Source organism: Choristoneura fumiferana, chromosome 3 (genome assembly GCF_025370935.1).
Source record: "Choristoneura fumiferana chromosome 3, NRCan_CFum_1, whole genome shotgun sequence".
NCBI classification, from domain to species: Eukaryota; Metazoa; Arthropoda; class Insecta; order Lepidoptera; family Tortricidae; genus Choristoneura; species Choristoneura fumiferana.
The window spans coordinates 16,982,046-17,005,867 of NC_133474.1; the positions used below are offsets into that span (position 1 = coordinate 16,982,046).

The 23,822-nt window shown below is 37.6% G+C and overlaps 3 protein-coding genes across 3 annotated transcripts in view; 2 read left to right on the forward strand and 1 right to left on the reverse strand.

Annotated features, from left to right (window-relative positions):
* LOC141426800 (alpha-tocopherol transfer protein-like) overlaps positions 1-23,822 on the forward strand; it is a 321,849-nt gene that overhangs the window by 84,030 nt on the left and 213,997 nt on the right. The window lies entirely within an intron of this gene.
* On the forward strand, positions 1,175-15,149 carry LOC141426793 (protein FAN-like). Its single transcript, XM_074085973.1, has 13 exons — positions 1,175-1,610; positions 1,808-2,417; positions 2,724-2,795; positions 3,251-3,453; positions 3,551-3,794; positions 3,877-3,999; positions 4,078-4,339; positions 4,430-4,853; positions 5,028-5,116; positions 5,292-5,424; positions 6,032-6,239; positions 6,697-6,841; positions 10,983-15,149. The coding sequence occupies exons 1-13, from the start codon at positions 1,597-1,599 to the stop codon at positions 11,081-11,083; spliced, it is 2,628 nt and encodes an 875-aa protein (XP_073942074.1). The 5' UTR covers positions 1,175-1,596; the 3' UTR covers positions 11,084-15,149.
* On the reverse strand, positions 19,882-23,273 carry LOC141426794 (uncharacterized). Its single transcript, XM_074085974.1, has 2 exons — positions 22,518-23,273; positions 19,882-22,206 (listed from the first exon to the last, which is right to left on the reverse strand). Exon 2 carries the CDS (start codon positions 22,198-22,200, stop codon positions 19,960-19,962), a length of 2,241 nt encoding a protein of 746 aa, XP_073942075.1. The 5' UTR covers positions 22,201-22,206; positions 22,518-23,273; the 3' UTR covers positions 19,882-19,959.

Here is a 23,822-nt window from a genome sequence, read left to right on the forward strand (position 1 = left end):
CAGTGTCACTGTCGCGGTTTCTTTGAACCAACTTTGAACAATAACATAAAATGCCCAAAAAAATACATCTAGTAGCATGGTGTACCTACGGTTGTGTTGCTCTAAAGATGAGCTCTGGTTGAGTTCGAAACGTGTCAGTGTAGTGTAGTGGTTGGTGATAGATGGGTTTATGTGATTAGTTTAGTTTAGTTTATTTATTCACTCAACATAACAATTACATTATTTATAATACATTAAGTCAGATTATATAAGAATTTATGCTGAGATCGTCAAAATTTGTAAAAATAAGTAAATATAAAAAACAATCAATTAAATACAATGATTTGTGTGTGTTCTTACAGTGTGGAGGTGGAGGAACTGCATATACATACATATCTTGCATAAACTTAAGCTATCAAGGTCGCGGGTGAGCAAAGAAATTAGTTTAGTTAATTTATATTATGGACCTCCGCAAATCAAATTCATATTCAAATATTTTATTCATATAACAATGTACACGGTAATTATCATTTAATATATACAATAAGATATACTAGGACATATAAACGTGTGCCTGAGCTAGGATTCCCTGTGTTTTAGGCTATATATATATATATATCAAAATGTTTATCTTAATCATTCAGAATGCAGAATTTAATACAATTAAGTTCATAGGGCTAGTGAATTTATCGCCCAACGTATTGGAATCACGATCCAGCGCGGAAATGCAGCCAGCCTTATGGGCACTCTTCCTCAGGGTCAAGACTTGGGGGAATTGTATATATAGTTTTATTTTTAGGATAGTTTAGTGTAACTTCAATTGTATCTGAATTATTATAAAATAACACAAAAAAAATAGTTCATAATAACGAGTAAATTACACTAAGTATTAGTAATATGACAAAGTGATTAAATAAATATTTTTTTTAGTCAATCGAAATGCAGACAAAAAGAGAAGATTTTCTATCTTCAAAGCCTGGCCAAGCTCGCATTATCCAGTAACCATATAATGTCTTTGACTGGCGGTAAATGCTTAGACGAGGCCACAGAGTACTTTTTATATACTGGACGAGGCTTAGACTATTGGGTAAATGTCATGTCAAGTCAAAGTGACGACTTTTGCTTAAGTCATAGTGACCAAAAAAAAGGTTTGACGACAAAAATGGATGGGCGAATGGACTTCGGAAATCAAATTTGTTGTTTTTTTTCTTATGTCTCTCCCAAAAAAAAATCTGAGTCCACTCGCTCCTGGTGGAATTAATTTTAGCGACTTTCTAGCGCTTTTTGATTTTGAGTTTAGCGACTTGTTTCTAGAAGTTGACAGCACTGAGCCCCGCTGATTCGAGGCAAAGGCAAACTAATCTAATTCTCTTATTATAGTCTGTGGACGGGATTATATTGTTGTGATTGTGAATGAATGAATCCTCCCTTTCATTTTTCGAAATAAAATAAAACCAAAGGCAAAAAGGCACTTTAGGTTACAAAGAAATACCAGTGATTATTGTGTAAAATCCAAAATTGGCAATTGCAAACTAAACTAATTTTAGACGAAAGCTATATAATACGTTTTTTTCAACTACTTCCACAGTCTCATTACGAAAGTTTGTTTGGAAAACAATGGATAAATCAAGGTAAGTATTTAAGAATGTCGCTAAATTATATTGACCGACTTTGGAATCGATCTATCATTATTTTAATTGACTTGCTTTATTTGCACTTTTCCTTTTCACATAAGTACAGAATCTTATTACTTTATTAGTATTTCCTTTGTTCTTCTTAGTTACCCCTACCCCTACGTTGTGTTAACTAGCTTCTAATTTGATTTTAGATTTTCTATGCTGCTTTTGGAGCCTGGTGAAATTTACTTTGAAGACTATTCATGTGTTTTTAAAGATTCAGAGTCTTTAAATGAAGGTGATTCCAGACAGGGAAGATTGAAACTTTGCTCTAAGTCCTTGGTCTTTGAGCCCAGAGAATGGGCTCACCCACTTATAAAACTACACTTCAGAGACTGTGTGAACATATCTGTGGTACATCCACAAACTACTGAAAGTCCACAGAATGTAATAATGATAGAAATTAAACAGTATGCAGAAATGCTTGAGGAGAATATACTGGCCCCATATAAGTTTAAATATGAGAAGAGGACATTTTACATATTTTTTGACTTTGCTTCGGCCGATGAGACTGTTAGTCAGATGCACCAGTTGCAAAGAGCCTCTAGTTTAAATGCGCCTGAGCATAATAGCATGGTGGCCACTATTTTACACTCAAGGTATATGAGGATGGTATTTGACCCAGTGATGATGGATGACTTTACTGAAGAGATAGTCTGTGAGTTGCAAGCAGAAAAGATATCACCCCTAGTGAGGCACCAGGGCAAGCTGGCTCTCACCCCAACCACACTTTACTTTCAACCTTTTAGCAATGTGGAGAGTGTAAGTATTGTTGTATGATTCAAATATGATTTTATCAGGACTGGATTCTAGCTAAATATTGCTTGATAAGATAGGCAGTAAAGCTATGACTAATCATTGATGAAATATATTTATTGATTTCACATAAATTATGTAAACAATTACTTGGCCTTGATAAAAATGGAAACTGAGGCCATTTCTGTTTCTGTTTGTATAGTATATAATATGCATTGAAAATATACTTCAGTATCAGAAAATTAAATTTTATAATTAAATGCTATCTGGAAAATAATGTATGTACTCATTCTATTTTTAATTTTTTTACAGAGCCCCATATTGAAATTAAAACTCGGCCACCTGAAGAAGCTGTACAAACGCAGATTTTTACTAAGGCAAGTTGTATGTATCAGTCAATGTTGTTTTGTTCTTATTTACCTAATTTGTACAACTTTACCTCATGCAATGAAACCATTATCCACACTATTTCCTGCTGATTAATAGTTTTTGATTTAAACTGTTCTAAAAAGTTGTTTTATATGTAATTTGAACTGTGGTATCCCTTTTTAAAAATACAGTTTGATTAAAGGTAACATCAAACTGAATTACTGTTCACTTGAGCATTTCTTTTGTGGCCTCTGACCTTCATAGTCACTCACTGTAACAGTTGCTGTAACTTGCAATTAACTGTTTATCACTTTGTAATTTAGAGGCTACCATTATAGCTTATTGCACCACATCCAGATGGTATTTTACAACATAAAAATTATTGATAGAATTGCATACCACACCAGGAAATGTTCTTTGGGAGGAAATAAAGAGAATATTTTAACAAAATATGTATAACTTTATTACAGGGTCTTGAAATCTACAGCGCAGAAGATAGTGCAGTTGCCCATATTTACCTGACCTTCCAATCTGAAGATGACAGAGATAGAATTTATGATATTCTAGAACAGTCTTCAAGTGTTCATTTGGAAAAGATTCATGCTCAAGAAACTACATTACAGTGGCAGAATGGAATTGTTTCTAATTATGACTATTTGATGCATTTAAATTGGTAATTGTCAATTATTTGTTTTTTCCTCCCATCTGGGATCCTTTTTGGGGTCATAATTTCCATGTATTAATACCTAATTTATGTATTTCGATTTCAGTTTGGCTGACAGAAGTAAAAATGATCTCACACAATATCCTGTGTTTCCATGGGTAATATCAGATTACACATCCTCGGATCTTGATTTGGACAATGTTGATGTTTTCAGAGATTTATCTAAACCTATGGGTGCTTTAAATCCAGATAGACTTGAGAAGTTAAAAGAAAGATATTATGAGATGTCTGATCCGAAGTTTATGTATGGGTCACATTATTCGGCCCCAGGCCTGGTGCTTTTTTATCTAGTGAGTATCTCATCCCATTCATGCAATGTAATTGAATTTGTCCTAAATAGAATTGCAAATAATTGTTTCTTTTTGTCTTTAGGTCAGAAAATATCCAGAGTACATGCTTTGTCTTCAAAATGGCAGATTTGACCATCCTGATAGAATGTTCAACTCAGTCAAAGATGTTTATAATAATTGTTTGAGAAATATGTCTGATTTCAAGGTAAATTCGACTGCCATGGCGTTTCGTTTCTCTTATTTCCTGTACGACCAGTGACTTATGTAAAAGTAAATGTTGCAGGAACTGGTGCCAGAGTTCTATGATACAAATGCTAAAGGCGATTTCCTTGTAAATAAATACCAGATAAATTTCGGGGATCGGCACGACGGGACCAAAGTCAATAATGTTGCGCTCCCTCCCTGGGCCGATTCTCCAGAAAACTTTGTGATAAAACTAAGGAAAGCATTGGAGTCAGAGTATGTGTCTAGACACTTACATTTGTGGATCGATCTCATTTTTGGCTACAAACAGAGGGGGGAAGAGGCTATCAAGGCTAACAATGGTTTGTTTATAACTTGTTTATAATTAATTCAAGCTTTTGTTAAATTAAATTGATGAAATATCTTCGATTAAATATATATTAATATTGCAGTGTTTCACCATGTGTGTTACGAGGGTGCAGTTGATCTCGATGACATTTACGACATGAACGACAGGCATGCATTAGAAGTGCAAATAATGGAGTTTGGTCAGGTGCCAAAGCAGCTGTTCGTGAGACCCCATGTCCGTAGGGTCACACACCAAATACCCAAAGCATTACAGGGAGACTTGGAAGAAAATGGAGCAGTGTATAGAATAGAATGTACTCATAGTATTCAACTACACAAGGAGGAGGTCACGTGGGCTCTAAGACAAGGCTCGAGAGTGATATCCGTGGGCAAAGATGGAACTTTGAAAGTGTATGATACAATACTAAAGAAGCAAATAAGAAGCGTCATACTAAGTGCAACACCGCTCAGCTCATGCGTAATAATGGATGAAAATATTGTCGCAGCTGGATCGTGGGACAATGAAATGTAAGTCGTTCATGGCAATGAATGTACTGAATATGTAATAGTGAAATTTATGCAGATCAATTAATTTAGTGTTTTTTGTTAAGTAAATTGTTGTTTAAATTAATTTATTTTCGTAACAGGTGTTGAATATGTTATCTACATAATAATATATGTATTATCATGCTCTATTTCCAGATATCTGTATGACGTTGATTACGGCAGAGTGGTGGAAAGCTTCAGAGCCCACGACGATTGCGTGAGCTGCTTACTGTGGCTGGACAAAGGTAACTATACATTGTGTGTAGGTACATACGTTTTTCATCATACTTGATTGTAAGCAGTGTTCTAAGAGTCGTAACATGTAGGCTAACTTGGTTGTAACGCCCTAAATTATAAATAAAACCCAAGGGCCTTTTTTTGCGTGCAACGTCTAATCAAACTTGTTAATTTTATTTACAGAGCGTCTTCTAATATCTGGCGGCTACGACGGCGTGGTGCGAGTGTGGGGCAACGCGGGGAGGACGGGGCAGGCGCTCCGCGGGTTGAGGGCGGAGTTTGACCATGACGAGAAAATTTGCGCGATCACATACAAGTATTAAACTTTTTCGGGATATTTGCCTAGTCCTAATCTTAAATGCTGTTAAAAGAAACTTCCGACGGATAGAAAACTAGCCTATTCTTTAAATAAATCCTTAAAGTGGATTGCAATGGTCTCATATACAATACAATACACAACAATACACAATAACAATACGCAACAGCAATAGACAATAGGGTCCCTGGTTTTTTTTCGCATTCATTTACTGTGCCACAGCAAAACTCGCTTTTATTTTGTTCCGATTCAGCGTTTTTATTAAAGTGCAGGAAATTAGACGCTCGTTTCTAAATAATAGGCCTTTCATGCCTTCAGCCTTTTATGTGGATACTTCAAAGATTCAAGGATTTTAATGGTTTATTGGTATTAGTTTCTGTAGCTTAATGGTTGCTTAGAAGAGATCGCTCTTAAGCGAAAACACAGCCTTTTGTCTGCCTTACTTTTTGTCATTTTTGTAATCTATTGTGTACTGCTTTATTGTGTTTAATAAAGAATATTTGTATTGTATATTTCAATATAATATGGAAGTAATTGGGAATAGATGGACGTTTTCGAACAGCATGGTGTTTGTACAATGCTAAAACTGTAAACTGATTCATTACAGGCGTGGTCGTCACGATATCGACATAATCGCGGGCACGAGCGATGGCGAGGTGGTGGTGTGGAGCCTGGCTGCGCGCGCGCCGCGCCACAAGGTCGCCGTGCACTCGGGCGCCGTCGCCGCGCTCTGCTTCGTGGGGGGCGGCCACCGCGTCGCCTCGGTCGGCGCGGACGGCGCGCTCAGCGTCACGGACCTCAGCGTCTGCGACTCGGTAACAGATGCAGCTGCTGCCCAGCAACATTTGACGTGGGCGAGATAAATTATGCGAGGCCCTATGATAGAAAACCTCACATAATACGAGGGATTTTAAATGAGCAAAAAAAATTAGAAACTTTTGAGGCGCAAGGCTCCTTATACTTCGGAACCGTAGGCCTACCACTAACATTTAATTTTAAGACAGAACTGAGAAAATAATCTCAATACTTTATTCATTTATCATGCGGCTTTCGCCCTCGACTTTGGCTCATGCTTGATACTTGAGGTATCCCATCTTAGGCCTCTAGGTTGGCAACGCATCTGCAATCCCCCTGGTGTTGCAGGTGTCCATGGGCGGTGGTGATCTCTTACCATCAGGAGACCCACTTGCTCGTTTGCCATCCAGTCGAATAAAAAAAAAACAATGTTTTTTTGTGCCCTTCGTGTAACTCCATTTTGTTGGCGTTACCCAGGTGTACCACAAGCAGCTATCGGAACGCGCGGCGGCGTTATGCTGGGAGGGCGCGCGCGTGCTGTGGCTGGGCGGGCGCGGCGGCGCGTTGCTGCAGTGGGACGCGCTGCGCGCCGAGCAGGCCGCGCGCCAGCCCGCGCACCACGGTAACTGATGGACAGGCTGTACTAATAAGCTGTACTACTAGGAGGAGAAGTTTGTTTGTTACCTCTTCACGTCTAGCCGCTGAACCGATTTAGATGAAATTCGGTATACATATATTTTGAGTCTCGGGGAAGGACATAGTTCCCGGCGATAAACGAATTCTAAGCGGATGGAGTCGCGGGCAACGGCTAGTAATCTTATAATATTAGTATAAATTATTCTTGCTCCAAATGTGAATAAACAAACATTATTCTTTAGTTTTGCTGTCAGGCTAATTTCTGTTAAGAATGTGTTGTTACTTAATAAATAATGGCGCCCCACTTGTAAGACAAAGCTTCATGAGTCTCTCTTGTCAGACAATCATGTAGATTTGACTTCACAAGAATTTACCAGTCAGACCAGTCTCAAGGTTTATTTATTGTCATTTGCACATAAGATGTCAAGGTCTCACTCACTTTTATTTCATTCGTATGCTAATGTGTAATGTGATAATCAGCCGTAGTGTATTCGTCTGTTTTAATGTAATAATGTTACGACGGCGTCGAGCGAGAATAGCTGAGGCAAGTAGTGAATTTCGTTGTGCAAAATGGGAAATGGATGAAAATTTTAGAAACGCTTGAAATCGTTAAACGAACGAGTCAAAGACACATAAATTCTTTTTTTTGTTCTGTTCTGTGGAACAACCCGTTACCGACCAGACTATCGTAATTTGGCTGTAAAGAATTTTTTATGTAATCATTTTTTAATTAATTGATGCTACTTAAAAATCTGATATTTTTTCATGCTAATCAGAAAGGTTATTCCAAGATAAAAAAAGTTTTGCACAACGAAATTCACTACTTGCCTCAGCCATTCTCGCTCGATGCCGTCGAATCATTCACAATAAATTATTTTGAAATCCAGAATCAGCAAATCGCAAGGGTTATACTGAAGGTATTAATTCATGTTGACGGCTATCGCTTTTAAAAAACTGCTCATTTTGCACTACTAAGCAGTTCTACAGTGGAAAATATACAACTGTACTGTCAAGCAATTCGATTAATATATTCAGTGCTGGATTAGCCCATAAGCAAATTAAGCAATTGCTTAGGGCATCACGCCTTGGGTTAGGCATCATAAACAGCACCAAAAAAATAATTTGTTAGCGTATAAAAGGTACGGTCGTTTGAAAATCCCATATCTCTATCGTCTTTCATAAATATTCTAAGGTACGTAATGATCTTTTTCGTGGTAATAAATAAGTTTTTTACGTACGTAAGATCGATTGCTATTTTATTGTAGTACCTTGTCATGATGAGATTAACGTCTTTCAATAAGCATTTAGGTAAGTACAGAGTCTAGTCTGTAGTTGAATGTAGCTGTGACGAGACAGTTGTTTGTCGTTACGTAAAATTGGTTGCGTCTTTTGAACATTGACAGTTCACGGTCAATGACCAAGTGGACTACCTAAGCAACTTAAGAGATGTCTCTTCGTTCCATTCTCCATACAAACGTAGTCCCGGTCTCATTTGAAAACGGCAGCAGAGGTAGATGAAATTTTATAAGTATGGACTAGACATAATTATGTATGCCTGTGGTTTTCCAGATCATATAATTGTAATATCTATACATAGCTATATTACTAAAACTATATCAATTTTACTATTACTACTAATAAAGCATTTTTACAAAAATCGAAAAAAACCACAGGCATGAAATATGAACATCTGTTGTAAAATATCTGATTTCTGTGCTTACTTTGCTAAATATGCTGAACCGATTTTGATGAAATTTGGTCAAGATAGAATAGAATTTGGGAAAGACAAGGCTACCTTTTATGGAGATAATAACTAATAATGGTTAATTTGGAATCGTGCTGTCAAAGATAAAACTATGAAACTTGGCGTTTAGGCACTTAATAAGAAATAAGTCTATATTTGTTTAAGCTTTTTTGAAAATTCGACCTGTTTCGGAAAACAAATAATGAAAGTTTATGTGGAAGGTCGTCATTATCGAAGATAAATCGATGAACTTTATTAAACTTTTTCCATTTCAAGGTCTCCAGAAAATTCATATTTGTTCGCACGTTTTTTGAAATTCTTCGGTGTAGAGGTTGCTGAAATCTCGGATGTCAAGGTGTTTCGGAAGAAACGTCTTGTCGACTTATAATTCGAAACGGTTCATACCTACCGACTCATTTGGTTTCAGCTGGTATCAGATACATATTTGTTCGCGCGTCTTTAAAACTCTTCCTGTGAGTGGTGAAATAGGGGATGAAATTATGCCGTGTGCTCTCCGTCTATTGTTGTAACGCTCGAATGGATTTGGAGAAATAAAAAGTCCTAAAAGAAGCCACTATTTGATCAAGGCGATTAATGTGATAATTACTGAAAGGCGTAAAAGGGTGACTAGGGTTCAGCATTTGACAAAATTTGCAAAATGAGGCCAACTTAAGTACCTACGATTAAAGAATTGTTATATTCACCTAATCGAAACAAAGCATTTTTCTTGGTAAATATAGCCGTTATTTGCAAATTTACTAGGTATTTAAATTAAAAAGGTGTATTGTTTGTTGATTTTATATTATACTTATATCGATCTTTCTGTTGGAGATATTTGAACTTTCGGCCTTGTAGAGATGAAGTGTCTTGACTCCATTCCAGGGTCGCTGCAATAAGTAGGAGCCAATATCGTTATTTTGATTTTATATTGACCGTCGACCTCAAATTTAGAAAAAAATTTCAGATACTCAAATTTGGGCTTAACATAAAAGCAAAGTAAATTAAGATAAACACGGTGTATAATGTATGTAAATCAGTGCTACGGATTTTACCTTTTTTGTGAATTTTCTGATTCTTGCAACTTAGTCTACTGAAAAGACGAAGTAAAAGTCTACACTTGCATTTCGTAAGTGTTTTGTGAAAATGATCATGTTTCGCTTACCTACATGTAACCTAAACAATAATAATTAAATAGTTTGACTGATATCGAACTTTGCAACATATTGTATTTTTTTTGGTATGGTTTTTCCGGGTAGTTTTTGTAGCTATACCTACACTGTGTTTTTTTGATATCCGTTAACTTCGGCAGACGGTTCATGTTTATTGATATGAACTACCTGATAATTAACTTTTTCGCGATTTTTAAATATTTTTCGTTTTCTAGAATTTTAACGGCAAAACCTACTAGAGACTGGACCACCGAATCAAAAGCAGCAACCGAATACATACCTGGCAAATGATATTTTTAAAGCTAGTAGTATTTCCAATAATTACAATGAATATTGTAACTTATTACAAAAATAATAAGTTTGAATTGCCAAATTAATGCAGGTGGTCGCTAAATCGCCTCTACCTTATTAAGGGTTAAAAAAAAAACAACTTTATTTTGCTAAATATGTGTGAAAAACACGGATTAGTTATGGAGTTCGAAAAAACTTCATAAATTACCTTAACGCTGTTTTACTGTTAATATAATTAATTATCTTAACATAAGAGTTAGGCCACTAGTGTTTTAAAGAAATTAACTTCATTTGACCTGTAGATTGTCTCCTTAAAGTTAACAGATATCAAAAATAACACGGTGTAGGTTGATTCATAAAAGCTGCGAGGATTTTGTATGAAACTGCCGTATTTTCCATAAACATGCTACGCCAGTCCTTGTCAATTTACCAATACTTCATTTACGTTTGTATTTATGTATAAGCACAATCCGCGAGATGCCGGGGTGGGTTGATAGTTAAAATCGATTTTAGTCTGCATGTGCTATAGGTATAGAGTCATTCACGATGACGCGTGCCGTGGTTCTTATTACAATGTCATTAATGACTAATTTTGACAAAATCACGCGTCTTCGTGGATGGCATTAAGTATTTCCTAAAAGTATTCATAAATTTACCTAAATAAAAACTTTTTTGATGACTTCAGAAGTATAACGTATTCAAAAGAGGTTGTTATCGTTTCACCCACAATATGGGTGCTACGTCAGAATACGGACGTCGTTGCGGAAGGCACGGGGGGGGACGCCTGCGAGCTCTTATATCACAAGTGATAAAGACAGCAATATCCCAAACGAATACCTAACGCGGACGCGGCCGGCAGGAAAACTTCTCTTAAAATACCTACAGCGAAATGGTTTTTAAATTAGTTTTATTGTTTGTTTCAGATGTTATCAACAGCGTATATTACGATGAGGCTACAAACACGCTAGTGACGGCTAGCAAAGACAAAACCGTCAAAGTGTGGAAATTGATCTCAAGTTCTTGACAAACGTTTCTCAAGTTTTTCAACAGTATTACTAAATCGATTGTATTATCCTAGTTTCCTATAGTAAACTTTGAAAATTCCTAACTTTCGCGAAAAGTCATTTTATTTTACTGTGAACAAAATTAAATATATTGACCCGGATAACTCACGTCTTAAATCGAGTTTAGCTCGACATGTTTCGGGCTAATCCGTAGCCCTTCGTCTTCGGAGCAACGCGACTCAGCGGCTGCTGCAACACGCGCACTCAACCAGCAGCAGCCGCTGAGTCGCGTTGCTCCGAAGACGAAGGGCTACGGATTAGCTCGAAACATGTCGAGCTAAACTCGATTTAAGACGTGAGTTATCCGGGTCAATATATTTAATATGAGTGAGTCTCACGGTAGTTTCATGTGAACAAAATTGTACTGATTTAACTTAGGTGTAGTGTCGATCAAATGATGGCTAATATAAGGGGTGTGAAGTAAGTGGACCTTTTTGATCTGGGGCCCAATTTTTGAAATCATAACATCAGTGAAAATACTATTCGAAAATTACAGTAATAACTACTTTTCAAGCATTATAAAATTCCATTTCAGCTGTTGTTTTGTAACAAGAAATACCTACAATTTCAAGTGTTATTTTTCGAGTGAAGTGAATTTCATAAATCGGTTCCCCGGTCTTCGCTCATTTGTTTCGAACAGGGGGAGCTCAGGGTGTTGGAAAATCGGTGTAAATTAAGCTTCAATGTTCGTTTTAAAGGCTAAAAGTAAAAATACCCTTTCTTTGAAATTAAATTTAGATTCAAACAACATCGTTACCTAACTTCGCTACTTCGCAGAGGTCAATATTAAGATTGAAAAATTACCTTACATTTCTTTGGATTCGCGGCATAAAGTTCAATTGTTCTACTTATAAGCTTTTCAATAAATTGTTTACGAAACGTTTAAAAATAACTTGGGGACAATAAGAAGGGATATCAACATTTCAAAGCTAAAGCGATTTCTCCTGCTTGTCCACACCCCCTGTAACGATCTAGTTGTAATATTAATATTAGAAAATAATCTTCCGTCAATGGATAAAGAAAAAAATATATAACGTCCATTAAGTACTATTAGAGTAATGATTACCTACTACTTATTAGTACATAGATTTTAACAGTTGACTAGAAAAAAAAAAGAAATTTGTCAAATGTGATAAATTTACGGTTATTTGTAAAAAATATGTTGGAAGTAAATAGTTATTTCGCACTTAGTGCTAAGGTTAGTGGAACCTTCGTGATAACCTATCACGTGTTAAAAAAAACGAAAATTATAATTTAAAAAACTGCGTCCACCTTAGGGGCTATCAATAAATTACGTTACATTTTGAACATTTAAACTACCATGTGACACACTCATTAAAATAATGATATTATACCGGATAACTTACGTCGTAAATCGAGTTTATCTCGAGCAGGAGGAGCTCTAGGACCAACGCGACTCGGCGGCTGCTGCAACACGCGCGCTGCGCGCCACCGTTCTGCTCGCACGACTCTTAAACTCGATTTAAGACGTGAGTTATCCGGTATAATATCATTTAATTACGTTAAAGTTCGGGGTATGTATCGCGATTAATGAAACAAGAATATAATAATTAAATAAATACAATTTAAAAATGATGAATATTTTTGTAATGTAATTTATAGATGGCCTCTTCGTAGGTCGTAGTCTACAGACGCAAAGACGTACAAAGCCCCCGCACGCTTTTTTCATCCTAAAGCTACTGTTACACATGCTCGTTACTAGCATGCTTATGAGCATGCTCATGGACTGTTTACATTTGCTAGCAATAATCGTGCCAGTTTTGAGTATGCTCCAAAATAAGCATGCTCAAAACAAACACTCCGATACACATGCTTTTTGATAGCATGCTCTCTGCCAGTTCAAAGTCAGTGCTGCCACGGCAATTACCGTGCTCTACGGCTTTCAGGCCAAAAAATCTCAAAATCCATGGCCTACGGCTGCAACCCTGTGGCTGTTACGGCTTTTCGCAAATTCAATGGTAATAAATTAATTTATCCACCCCCGCATCAACTAGCATGCTCAAAAATAGCAGGGCCTGCTAACTAAGAGAGCATGCCACTAAAGCGCATGCTCAATAGTAGCATGTCCTGTACACACATGCTAGTAGAGTAGGTAGCATTTGCTCAATAGTAGCATGCTTTCGTGCTAGTAACGAGCATGTGTAACAGTAGGTAGCTTAATGAATGGTTATTTACGACGACTTAGCAGTGATATAAACGCGCGTTTATGTCGCTGCTACAAGTCGCCGTGTGTAGAACCGCTCGTAATCGCCAACTAAGGGAATCTGTTGTGCGTCAGGTGAGAAGATACATAAAGATTTTTCTAGCGTGTTCGTAATAGATCTAAAATTTTCACGTGGTATACTTACCTCACCTGAATAAACGTAGTGAATAGATGGCTGATGTATAGAGAGCAAAAGGGCGTTTTAAAAAAAAGTATAAGTACATTTTCTTTCAAAATGGATTTAATTTTTTCATACAAAATTTTATGAGTCAGTTTTGTCACGCCGCGTCTACATGAGTGTATGAAAAAAAAACGTCACAAAACTGAAAAAAAATTTGGGGTCATTTTTGTACTATAGTACTTAATTAGAGATGGGCCGAACATGGGTTTCACCGTCTTTAATTATCTAAGGTTTCACTGAATACGAATATTCGGCCGAATGTTCGGTAAAACTTTTACCGCACCGAATATTCGGCATAATTGATTCCTAAGTAGAAATGTTCAATCATGCAACTCTAGATTAAAAAAAAAAACTTGCCTAATTTCTCACAATAAAGACCTCTTTCTTTGATTATATAATATTATTTTCATCTCTCCTGTTCGGAAAGTTTAATTTTCATGGGCAGATAGCCGGGTGGAAAATTGCGTTTTCATCTCTAGGGTGGAAAGTATTTTTTTTTTAAAATTTCGATTAGCTCCGGAGTCGAAGATAATTGAGTTACGTCAATGACACTTTTTTTTCACGTTTCGGCATGGCCATCTAGATGCACGTCGTGACCAAGGAGCTTATATACAACACTGCAGGTAAAACGCAAGAGATCGAAGTCATTCGTCAAATGTGAAAGAAAGAGATGGAATATATAAATAAGTAATAAAGGTCAAACTTCTTCGTTCGGCGTTCAACCCCCAGTTTTGTATATAAGCTCCTTGGTCGTGACCAACTCGATTTTTTTTATAGTCGGCCGTGGCAAGTGGCCAGGTCGAAAAGGTGCCGTTGGAGGTTGGATATAAGTAATTTCAATTTATTATTATTTTTTTCTAGTATTTTACTTTCCTCACAGTCGAAATGAAAAGTAGAGTGTCTTACTCGGGTGAAAGTACCCATTTCCCCTCGAACTATTGGCGCTCTCACTTCGTTCGAGCGCCAGAAATATCTCGTGTGAAATGGGTCACTTTCCACCCTTGGTTATCAATCTACTATTTATTATAAAATCACTGTAGCTTAATCTCAAAACAGCTACATATATTTTGTTTTTAATTAATAACAATCTTTTTTTCTGCTGTTATTGGAAATAAAGCTACAGTGTCAACGAAACCTATAAAGCCTCACTGTACCTCATAAAAATAACACGTTAACACTCATCTCATACATGGCTCCATACAGTAAAAGTACCACTTTGCCGAACATTCGGTGATTTAGCCGAAAACTGCCGAATATGCCGAATACCGAATATAAAACGAATATTCGGCCCATCCCTAATAGTAATCGATTTTGCTTTTGATTCTGAGTAGGAAAAACCATATTTTATCTAAAATTAAAAAAAGGCCTACACTTTTCTTTTTAAAACGCCCAAAAAAGGAAATGCTCCTTAGTTTTCGTTTTGGTTGGTCTTAGTACTGCGGCAAGTACTTAATAAGTATATCAGCAGTTCTCGCAATGGTGGATTATCTTATCATCCACCATCCGTAAATCCTGTTATTTGCTTTTTCATATTTAATTGTTTTAAGAGTTCTTGTGATATTTATAAGGTACCTGTTTAAGATCCACTATAAAAGACAATAAATCAAACCGAATAAACGAACACTTGTTTTCTTCTCAATTTGAGTTTTTTATACAAGTGATTCGGGAGAGGTTAGCAGGAGCAAGAATAATTGATAATGGATCGTTCACATCTAATTCATCTTAAACGAGCAATTCTATATATTATATATGTATAATCTGAATCTCGGAAACGGCTCCAACGATTTCGATCAGTTTTGGTACGTAGTTTTCGGGGATGAGAAATTGATCTAGCTTGGTCTTATCTCTGGGAAAACGCTTATTAACGAGTTTTAGCCCGATTAAAGCTCGGTCGCCCAGGTAGTACTCATATTTAAGTAAAACATCCACAGTTTTAATTGCAGTGACCGTGCTCTTCATTTATGTACTTAATACCTACTTTTTGTTCACAATATTAAAAAAAACTTTAATCTTATTATTTTGGTACAGTTATTAGCCTTCACTAACTAAATCAGGTAGGGCTGGTCCTGCTCACGTCTCCTGAAACCATAAACTTAATATTAATAGTTTATGCCCGAAACGCCTGTATTTAGGAAATTAAGGATTAAGCATTTATTTAACTAAGGTACTATATTAAATTGCTAGTACTGCTGGTCATTTAAATATGATTTTTATTGTTGTTGATTTAGAAAACAGTTTTATACTGATTTTAGTATAACATACTGCTTACTGTTCTGTGTTAACCAAACCACATCGCGAGCAGTTACGTACAGCCGACTGACGCATAGGGCCGCAGGCATTGCCCGTACGTAAAGAACAGTGTACATTGAGCGGAGCAGATTCCGCAAGGATTATAACAAGGAGTCCTTTTTAGCCTACCACCCTATATTGCATACGTACTATACGTGCATTCCCATCAATAGGGAGTTAAATTTACGCAAAATCTACATTACACGTGTCTGTCCATTCCCGGCTTAGCTTAGTTAGTGCCAGCCTGTAATTTACCTATGTTGGACAAATAAATTATTTGTATTTGTAAGGTACTATATCCAGAGTTACAGCTTTCTGGCACTAACCTCCTGCCTGGTTTACTAATGTATCGGCGAAAATTATTTAGCAAATTATTAACTCCCAAACTATTTATCCCATATTTTTATTTAGGCGAAATGTTATTTCCCAACTCAACGTTTCGCACTAATATCATTTTTTTTGCAGGTGGTAGGACCTTGTGCAAGGTCCGCCCGGATTGTTACCACCATCTTGCTCGCTAATCCTGCCGTGAAGCAGCAGTGCTTGCATTGTTGTGTTTCGGCGTGGAGAGTAAGACAGCCGGTGAAATTACTGGCACGTGAGGTATCCCATCTTAGGCCTCTAGGTTGGCAACGCGTCTGCAATACCCCTGGTGTTGTAGACGTTTATGGGCGGTGGTGATCTCTTACCATCAGGAGACCCACTTGCTTGTTTGCCATCCAGTCGAATAAAAAAAAAAAAAAAAAATTCCAACTAATGATTCGATAAATTATTATTATGCAAATTATTACCTGGAATTTTTTAAAGATGCCATTTATGTTTTCGTCAAATGTATTGATTGGCATATTGGCATATCTTAATTTAGCAACTTATTGAATGGCCTCCAACCTACTTTTCTAGTGTCATTCGTCCTGGCTGCTATAAAAAATAACCTTCGCTCCCGCCTTAGCCTTCTGAACCTAAAATATCCAAGTCGCTTCTGCTCCGAACCGTCTTGCTCGCTCGCTTCGCTCGGCCAAATCAAATTAAAGTATAACTATGCAATGTAAAAAATTGCCCAAATGTTGTTTGACAATTTGTTATTTGCCTAAGCCAATCATTTGCTACATAATTTGCCACATAAATGTGTGATGAAGTAAAATTTTGCAATGTAAAAATGTTGCGAAATAAAAAAAATGCGAAGTAAAGCTATGCCAAATAATATTAGTTTGCCAAATGAAACTTTGGCGAAAGGTTGGTTGCTAAGTGAAATTTTGCGAAACATACTTCGCCGAAAGGGCAGTACACCCTCCTGCCTCCTTTATAAAGGACACTGGGCGTTTGAACATTAAACTTTATGTCAAACTGGACGTCAAGAGGCTAAGCTAACCCAGGAATGAACATTAGATTCGCGCTGTCATCGTTCATCCACCATTACCTCTCATATTTCGTTTTCTAGAATTTGTTTACCGTACAACGGCAAAAACTACTAGACACTGGCAAAATTGTCCTCCGATGGACAGAGCCATATTTTTTTAAAGAAACAACAACAGGTATGAACAGACAGACACGGCGACCGAAGAGTTACGCTTTTGCCATTTTGGCTATGGAACCTAATTTTTTTTTTGGAAAATGAATCACGTAAGGTACTTACCAAGGTGGAACTTTTCATAATCAATTTCACTTTGGTTTCTTTGATGATGGATTGGTTTCATTGGATGTGCAAGCAACACGAGCAAGTGGGTCTCCTGATGGTATGAGATCACCACCGTCCATAGACTCCTGCAACACCAGGGGGATTGCAGATACGTTGCCAACCTACAGGCCTAAGATGGGATACCTCAAGTGCCAGTAATTTCACCGGCTGTCTTACTCTCCACGCCGAAACACAACATTGCAAGCACTGCTGCTTCACGGCAGGATTAGCGAGCAAGATGGTGGTAGCAATCCGGGCTGGCTTAGCACAAGGTCCCACCACCTGCATACCTACATGGGACCGTAGACTTTGTTGACGTTAATCTACGACTTACGAGGAATTCCCCGTAGAATATCTAAAGACTGTCCACGATAAAATCCGGGCATGCCTGATCTGGTGTATCTTTGTAATGAATGCTAATTTTCAAGCAGCACTTTTTTAAAGTAATTAGTGGTTATGAAACTACAAAATTAAAATATAATCATAATAAAAAGTTAGGGCGTCTGTGAGTTTTAGCTTTATATATAAGACTGTGCCTAAATTATTTTGTACAGCGCCTCCTGACGGTCTTTTCTAGGTTTTTATGTAAAGTTTATATATATTTTTTAAATTGGACAATCCACTTTATAGCTTATAACATTGTCTTTTCACGACAGCTAATATTTTTCGAATTGAGTTCAGATTGAGGTAGTTTGGAAGTGTTTTAACTTTGGTGAATTTTCTTTTTGACAGAGAAATGCCTCCCGTATAAAAACTACTTTTGGTGCTTGGATTAGAAAGTTATAACGGCACCCCGAAGTAGAAAACAGTAATATCACAATACACACAACTACACACACAATTACGTATATTGTGGTAAAGTGGTATAGTGTGGTCATCATGATTTTTATTGGAAAGATAGCGTAAAACAGCCTGTGAAAATATAAATACAATTGTGGCATTGAAGTTGAAAACGAGGGAATATTATCAAAAAACGCTGTACAGAGCAATTTAGGCACAGTGAAATACATAAAGCTAAAACTCACAGACGCTCTAACATTGAATTGTGATTGTATTTTTATTATGTAGTTCCATAACCACTGACTATTACAAAAAAGTGCTGCTTGAAAATTAGCATTCATTACAAAGATACACCAGATCAGGCATGGCCGGATTTTATCGTGGACAGTCTTTACTGTACTTCAATAGTTAATGGTAATGTAATGTAGGATGAACATGTATCCTGAAGTTATTGGTTTTAATAAGATAATTATTTGTAATTCATTAAACAATGAGCTAATTGCTTCAGACCTGAGGCCATATTTTCTAAAGCATCGTCCTAATATAACGAGAATGCGCGATCACCGTAGGTTCGCGCGAATTTTACTTGTACGAACGCGCGATCAAACATATTGAACTCGAATAGGTGTCCTTAGGACTTAGCTAGGTAGGCTGACAATTAGGCTAAAATTCGCGCGAACCTACTGTGATCGCGCATTCGCGTTCTATTAGGACGATGCCTAACGCGCTGACGTTTGCGATTGCGTTCACCATCTCTTTCAGCCCTCGTCTTTTACCGTGAGACAGAAACAAGTGATGCAAACGATTGACACAATAAGGCCTCTGGCCTGATGAATTAATTTTAGCTGCTTATTACTTATTAATTAAAACTTTTCAACTCCTGATCACTAATTAAAAAACGTCGTGTATGTATCCCCAAAAACCAATCTCAAATCAAAACCAAGAAGGATGCTAGCGCAGTGAGATTAAGCAAATTTTACCTTAGCAAAACTGTCTACATTTTTCTAAGTATGCTTTTATAGGTAGGTATGTAAAAATCCTGATTGATTGTGTTTGGATAAAACTTTGCATTATTTATTTCGTAAGTTCGTAAGGGTATCCAATATTCCCTGTTGAAGCTGATGAAGAAAAATTAGGAAGAGCTATAAAAAACTTCTCACACACTATGTTTCAGGATTATTAACTCGCAACATGGTTGAGATGGGACCGCCAAAGTTCGCATACTCTTCGCAAGTCATAACGTAATTTTTTACCGAATAATCGTTTGTCATAATTTTTTCTGTTTTCTTTCTGAAATTTTTATGGTCATCCTATAGAAAGCTATAGTAAAGGGTTTGGTTTATAACACTTCTGAACAATTATTAATTTAGAGTTATGACAAACTATAATTCTGACAAATATTACATTCGGACTTTCAATAAGTAGGTATGCGAGCTGATATGGACCCGGTTGAGATAGGCGAGTAGTTGTACAATTTATAAATTGTTTTCGTTACACCTAACATGGCTTCATTGACATAGTGCCGTATGTCCCAATTTTATCGTAATGACTTCGAATAACTTTCAAATAAATATTTTCAAGCCACTCCAGAGAGAAGAAAAATAAGGTCTGCTGAATATCCCAATATAATTAAAACTTAATAACATGATAATCAGTATTAAGACGATAAAAGACAACAAGAATTCATCTACACAGTAACAGATTCTACCATAGTTTTCTTAATAAGCTCGCCAAAGTTATCTGTAGAGTCGGTTGTGGTTTCCACAGTAGTCTCTGGAGGCTGGTGGTGTATTTCGGACGCGTCCTGCGTGGTCTGGTCCGAGTGATCCAGGTTCAACAGCGTTTTGTGGCTGAACCAGTTCTCATCATTCTCGTCCGTTTGCAGTTTACTGCTAGTTTGATATGGCAACGTCATGTTATAATATGAATCTGCTTTATTTTCTTCACTGACACATTCGGTACTTTTATACACGCCATAATTGTTTTGGGGTGGCTGGTACTGCAAAGAACCGTGTTCTTGTATGCCTGTGTTAGGTTTGTGCATATAGTCTGGCACGTACATATGGCCGTAATGACTAAACATTGAGATATGAGAGTTGTGGGCAAACTCTTCGAAACTGGTGGCAGAAAAACTCTGTAGGCCCTTAAATTGACTGTTGTCGGTATGCTGCCCATAAGAATAATTGAGATCATTATGAAACCTTTGTACGTTACCCGACATATCGAATCCCATGTTATTGGCCATCGAGTAAGGAGGACCCTTTCCTTGAAGTATGTTACAAGTATATGAGTCAGCTCGATTGCTATGAACGTTTTCATCGAAATGCATTACATTGTTATCATTTAGAACTCTATGGTTTAGCGCATTATTCGCATAATTGTATCGTTTTTCTTCTTGTATGTTGTGATTGCTTTGACTGGGAATATTATTCATGTCACAGTGCACGTTATTGAAACTTCCAGCGTTTACGCATGATTCCACTTCTACCCTTGGTGACAAACTTACGTCACGAAGTAAGCCATCTTCGTGCGTGAGACAGCGTTCTGTCTCATAAGAATTGTTAGCAACACAAGCAGTGGAGTTTGTGTTGTGGGCTTCAGCCCACTGCCTTTTAGCTGCTTGGTTTTGTTCATTTTTCTTTTCAAGGCCTAGTCTCATGAGGGTGTGAATAAAGTGAGTTCGAACTCTTACAGGATTGAACTCTATCCGGCCGGTAGTGTTACCGCATCCGTCTCTGGTGCAACCACAAGGGAAGTTTAATCTGTCAACTTGGCATTTTATGCCAGCCACACTACATGAGCAACTTTCTGGATTGCATACTCCTTTGCAAGCACACCCACAGAACTCACGAGAAGTTCTTATGTCTCTGCATTCATCTTTTTCATATCCTTCTATCTTTCGGACTCCGGCTGCCCGTAATAGAGCCCGTCTTTGACGTGTTGGCACAGGCTGAAGGAAATAATAGCTATCTAAATCCAATTCTGATTCGGAGATGTCGCTTGCTTCTTCTTCAGTGTCGCTTTCCTCACTCGATGACAATGCTGCTCCTTGCAATGAATGGCGTTCGCTTTTAAGCTGTTGTAAAATTTGTCTATGTAACCTTCTTTGTTCTAAAGCATGTTCGGATAAAGTGAATTTCTGTGTGTGAGTGTGCTCTCTCTCCATGCCTAAAGTTGAGCCACCTTGGGATGGAACACACGTGAACCCTTGAGTTCTAGGAAAATAATAAACAGTAACGTTGTCGAATTTAATTCCTTCTTTTCTCTTTTTCATAGGCGGTCCTTCTGCACTATCATAAGTGCACGTTCTTTTGAGGCTACTTCTGACAGGTTCATTTATTTGAGGTTCAATACATTTAACATTATCGCCATCGTCTTTATTTTCCCGGCCACTTAAATCTGCCGAATGTTTTTGACTGTCAGTATTATTTTGAGTACTTGTACAAGGCAAATCTAGATTAAACGTAACTTTTCGATCTTCTGTTGTTTCTGATCCAATTCCAGAATCGCTTCCATCTGATCGATCTTGGACCTCTTCGTCTCTGTCATTACTGGTGCTATCTGGTGGTAGACTGCCGAGGGCTGAATCTTCACTGTCAGCTGATGCAGTATCCGTCTTTATGTCATCTATATCACTAAGTGTATCATTGTCATCAATCTTAAGAGCATAATCTGCTTTACTATCGGTGCTCTCATAAAACTGAGAATTACTGCTGCTATCAACAATGTTTTGTTCATCATTAGAGCTAAGATCATCACTGTTACCATCACTGTCACTACTTTTTTCGTCCTTTATCACAAATAAAGATTCTTGGTCTCCTGATGTTGCTTCCATTGTTACTAAATCACCTTGGTTGTTGATAATGTCTTTTGTTCTTTCTGGCTCCTCATCCAAATGGCTGCTTCCTGGTGCTGTAGCGTCTCCCATGGCGATCTGAAACAATGATATTGACAAAATTATATTTATTGCTGATATTACAATACAATACAATACAATGCACACCAATACATAGTAAGCAGTACAGAAAACACAGGTAGGTATACTCGTATTACATAGCCATTTTTTATTTATTTATCAGGATTTATTTTGTTGATAATTACTGTCGCTGTTACTGGATTAGGTAGGTACTGCATTGCACTGCTAAACAATGCAATGGTATGGTGATGAAGTGCAGGGGGTACCTTGCACTCGGCCGAACCCAGCAGCATTATAAATCAAACAAAATGATAATTCAAAACCGGTACCTGTTTCAAAAGGCAGCGGCCTCGACGAACTTCACCGGTATTGGTGGGTTTGCCTTCGAATCCTCCAGTCCATGGTGATAACGCTCGCACGAACTAGCGATAACACTGTTCACTTCTCATCACCGCCCGACATTTTCAACATCACTCTACGAAAAAGTAATCATAATAATTTCTTTTCATAATTCGGTCAACAATTCAAGTTTCTTTATGCGAAAATCACTTTAACGCTATAGCACAATAAGGTTCACAATTAATCACGAATCACGAAACTATGAGGAGTTTTAAACCATATTTATTAATTTTCCGCCTTATTTTGACGGCCACCTTCTGCTCAGCTTATGGCAGCATAGCCATATTCCCAGCTTTAGATTTGTATGCTTGTTGTGTGTAGCTTAAACGTTTCGATAGGCAAAATTTAGGTGCCTATGAAGATACACTCGCACAGAGCCAACTGCTTTTCTACACTGATCTCGTTGTTCCCACCTCGCCTAATCGCGTTGGACGACTCGACTCAGCCAGCGGGCGGTTCGGACGAACGACGCAGGCAAGTTTAATCCTATCAAATTGCGGTGGTACTCAAACATGGCCGCCGAAGCGCACGGTAGAGACATTTAATTTAGCCGGATGCGTGCGTTGTTCGACGTGACGTTGCCCTGCCCTCCGCGCCCCGCGCCCCGGCCTTGCGACCCTCCGCTCCGCTCTGCGTTCACCGTTGGGCTCGCGCAAGCGCGTTCCGTTTCTTACGAATGTTGTGGTATTCTAAATATAAATTCCCGCAGCAAAAGGACGTTAGTGTTTGTATGATTTTATTTGTGAAACTTCGACTTATATGTATGAACGGCATTCGAAATAATAGCGCAATAACCTGAGTTATCACATCTTACTATCGACAACTGTTTGATAGTGAATGAAATCTATTAGTTGCCTATTAATTTGTTATTACAACTCCTTTCTTTGTCTTGCATAAGCGATGGCTGATATCTTTAATATCTGGTTACAGCTACTCGTGTTGGTTCCAATTTCCCTCGTTAACGTGGTAATCAATATATGGCAACCCTGCGTGCAATCGTCCACAACCTTTTGCTCTTGCTTGCTTGGGCGAACTCTACATAAACATACTCCACTCACATCCTGCCATGCCAGCGCCAACTACGTCATTGTCATTTCATACGTTTCTGAAAAAAAAAATTACTTTAACTGTATAATTTGAGCACACACCTTTGTCAAAGCCATTTCGGAATAGGTATTTCAAGTAGATTGGATCCAGCCCACTTAGGGCTTACTTAAAATCTTGATTTTAAGTGC

What these genes read in the sequence shown, in the direction of transcription:
- LOC141426793 (XM_074085973.1), top strand. An exon ending in ATTTGCGCGATCACATACAA is followed by an intron (nt 5,425 to 6,031) that starts GTATTAAACTTT and finishes GATTCATTACAG; the next exon opens with GCGTGGTCGTCACGATATCG. An exon ending in GCGCCAGCCCGCGCACCACG is followed by an intron (nt 6,842 to 10,982) that starts GTAACTGATGGA and finishes TGTTTGTTTCAG; the next exon opens with ATGTTATCAACAGCGTATAT.
- LOC141426794 (XM_074085974.1), bottom strand. Translation starts at nt 22,200, where the DNA reads ATGGGAGACGCTACAGCACCAGGAAGCAGCCATTTGGATGAGGAGCCA.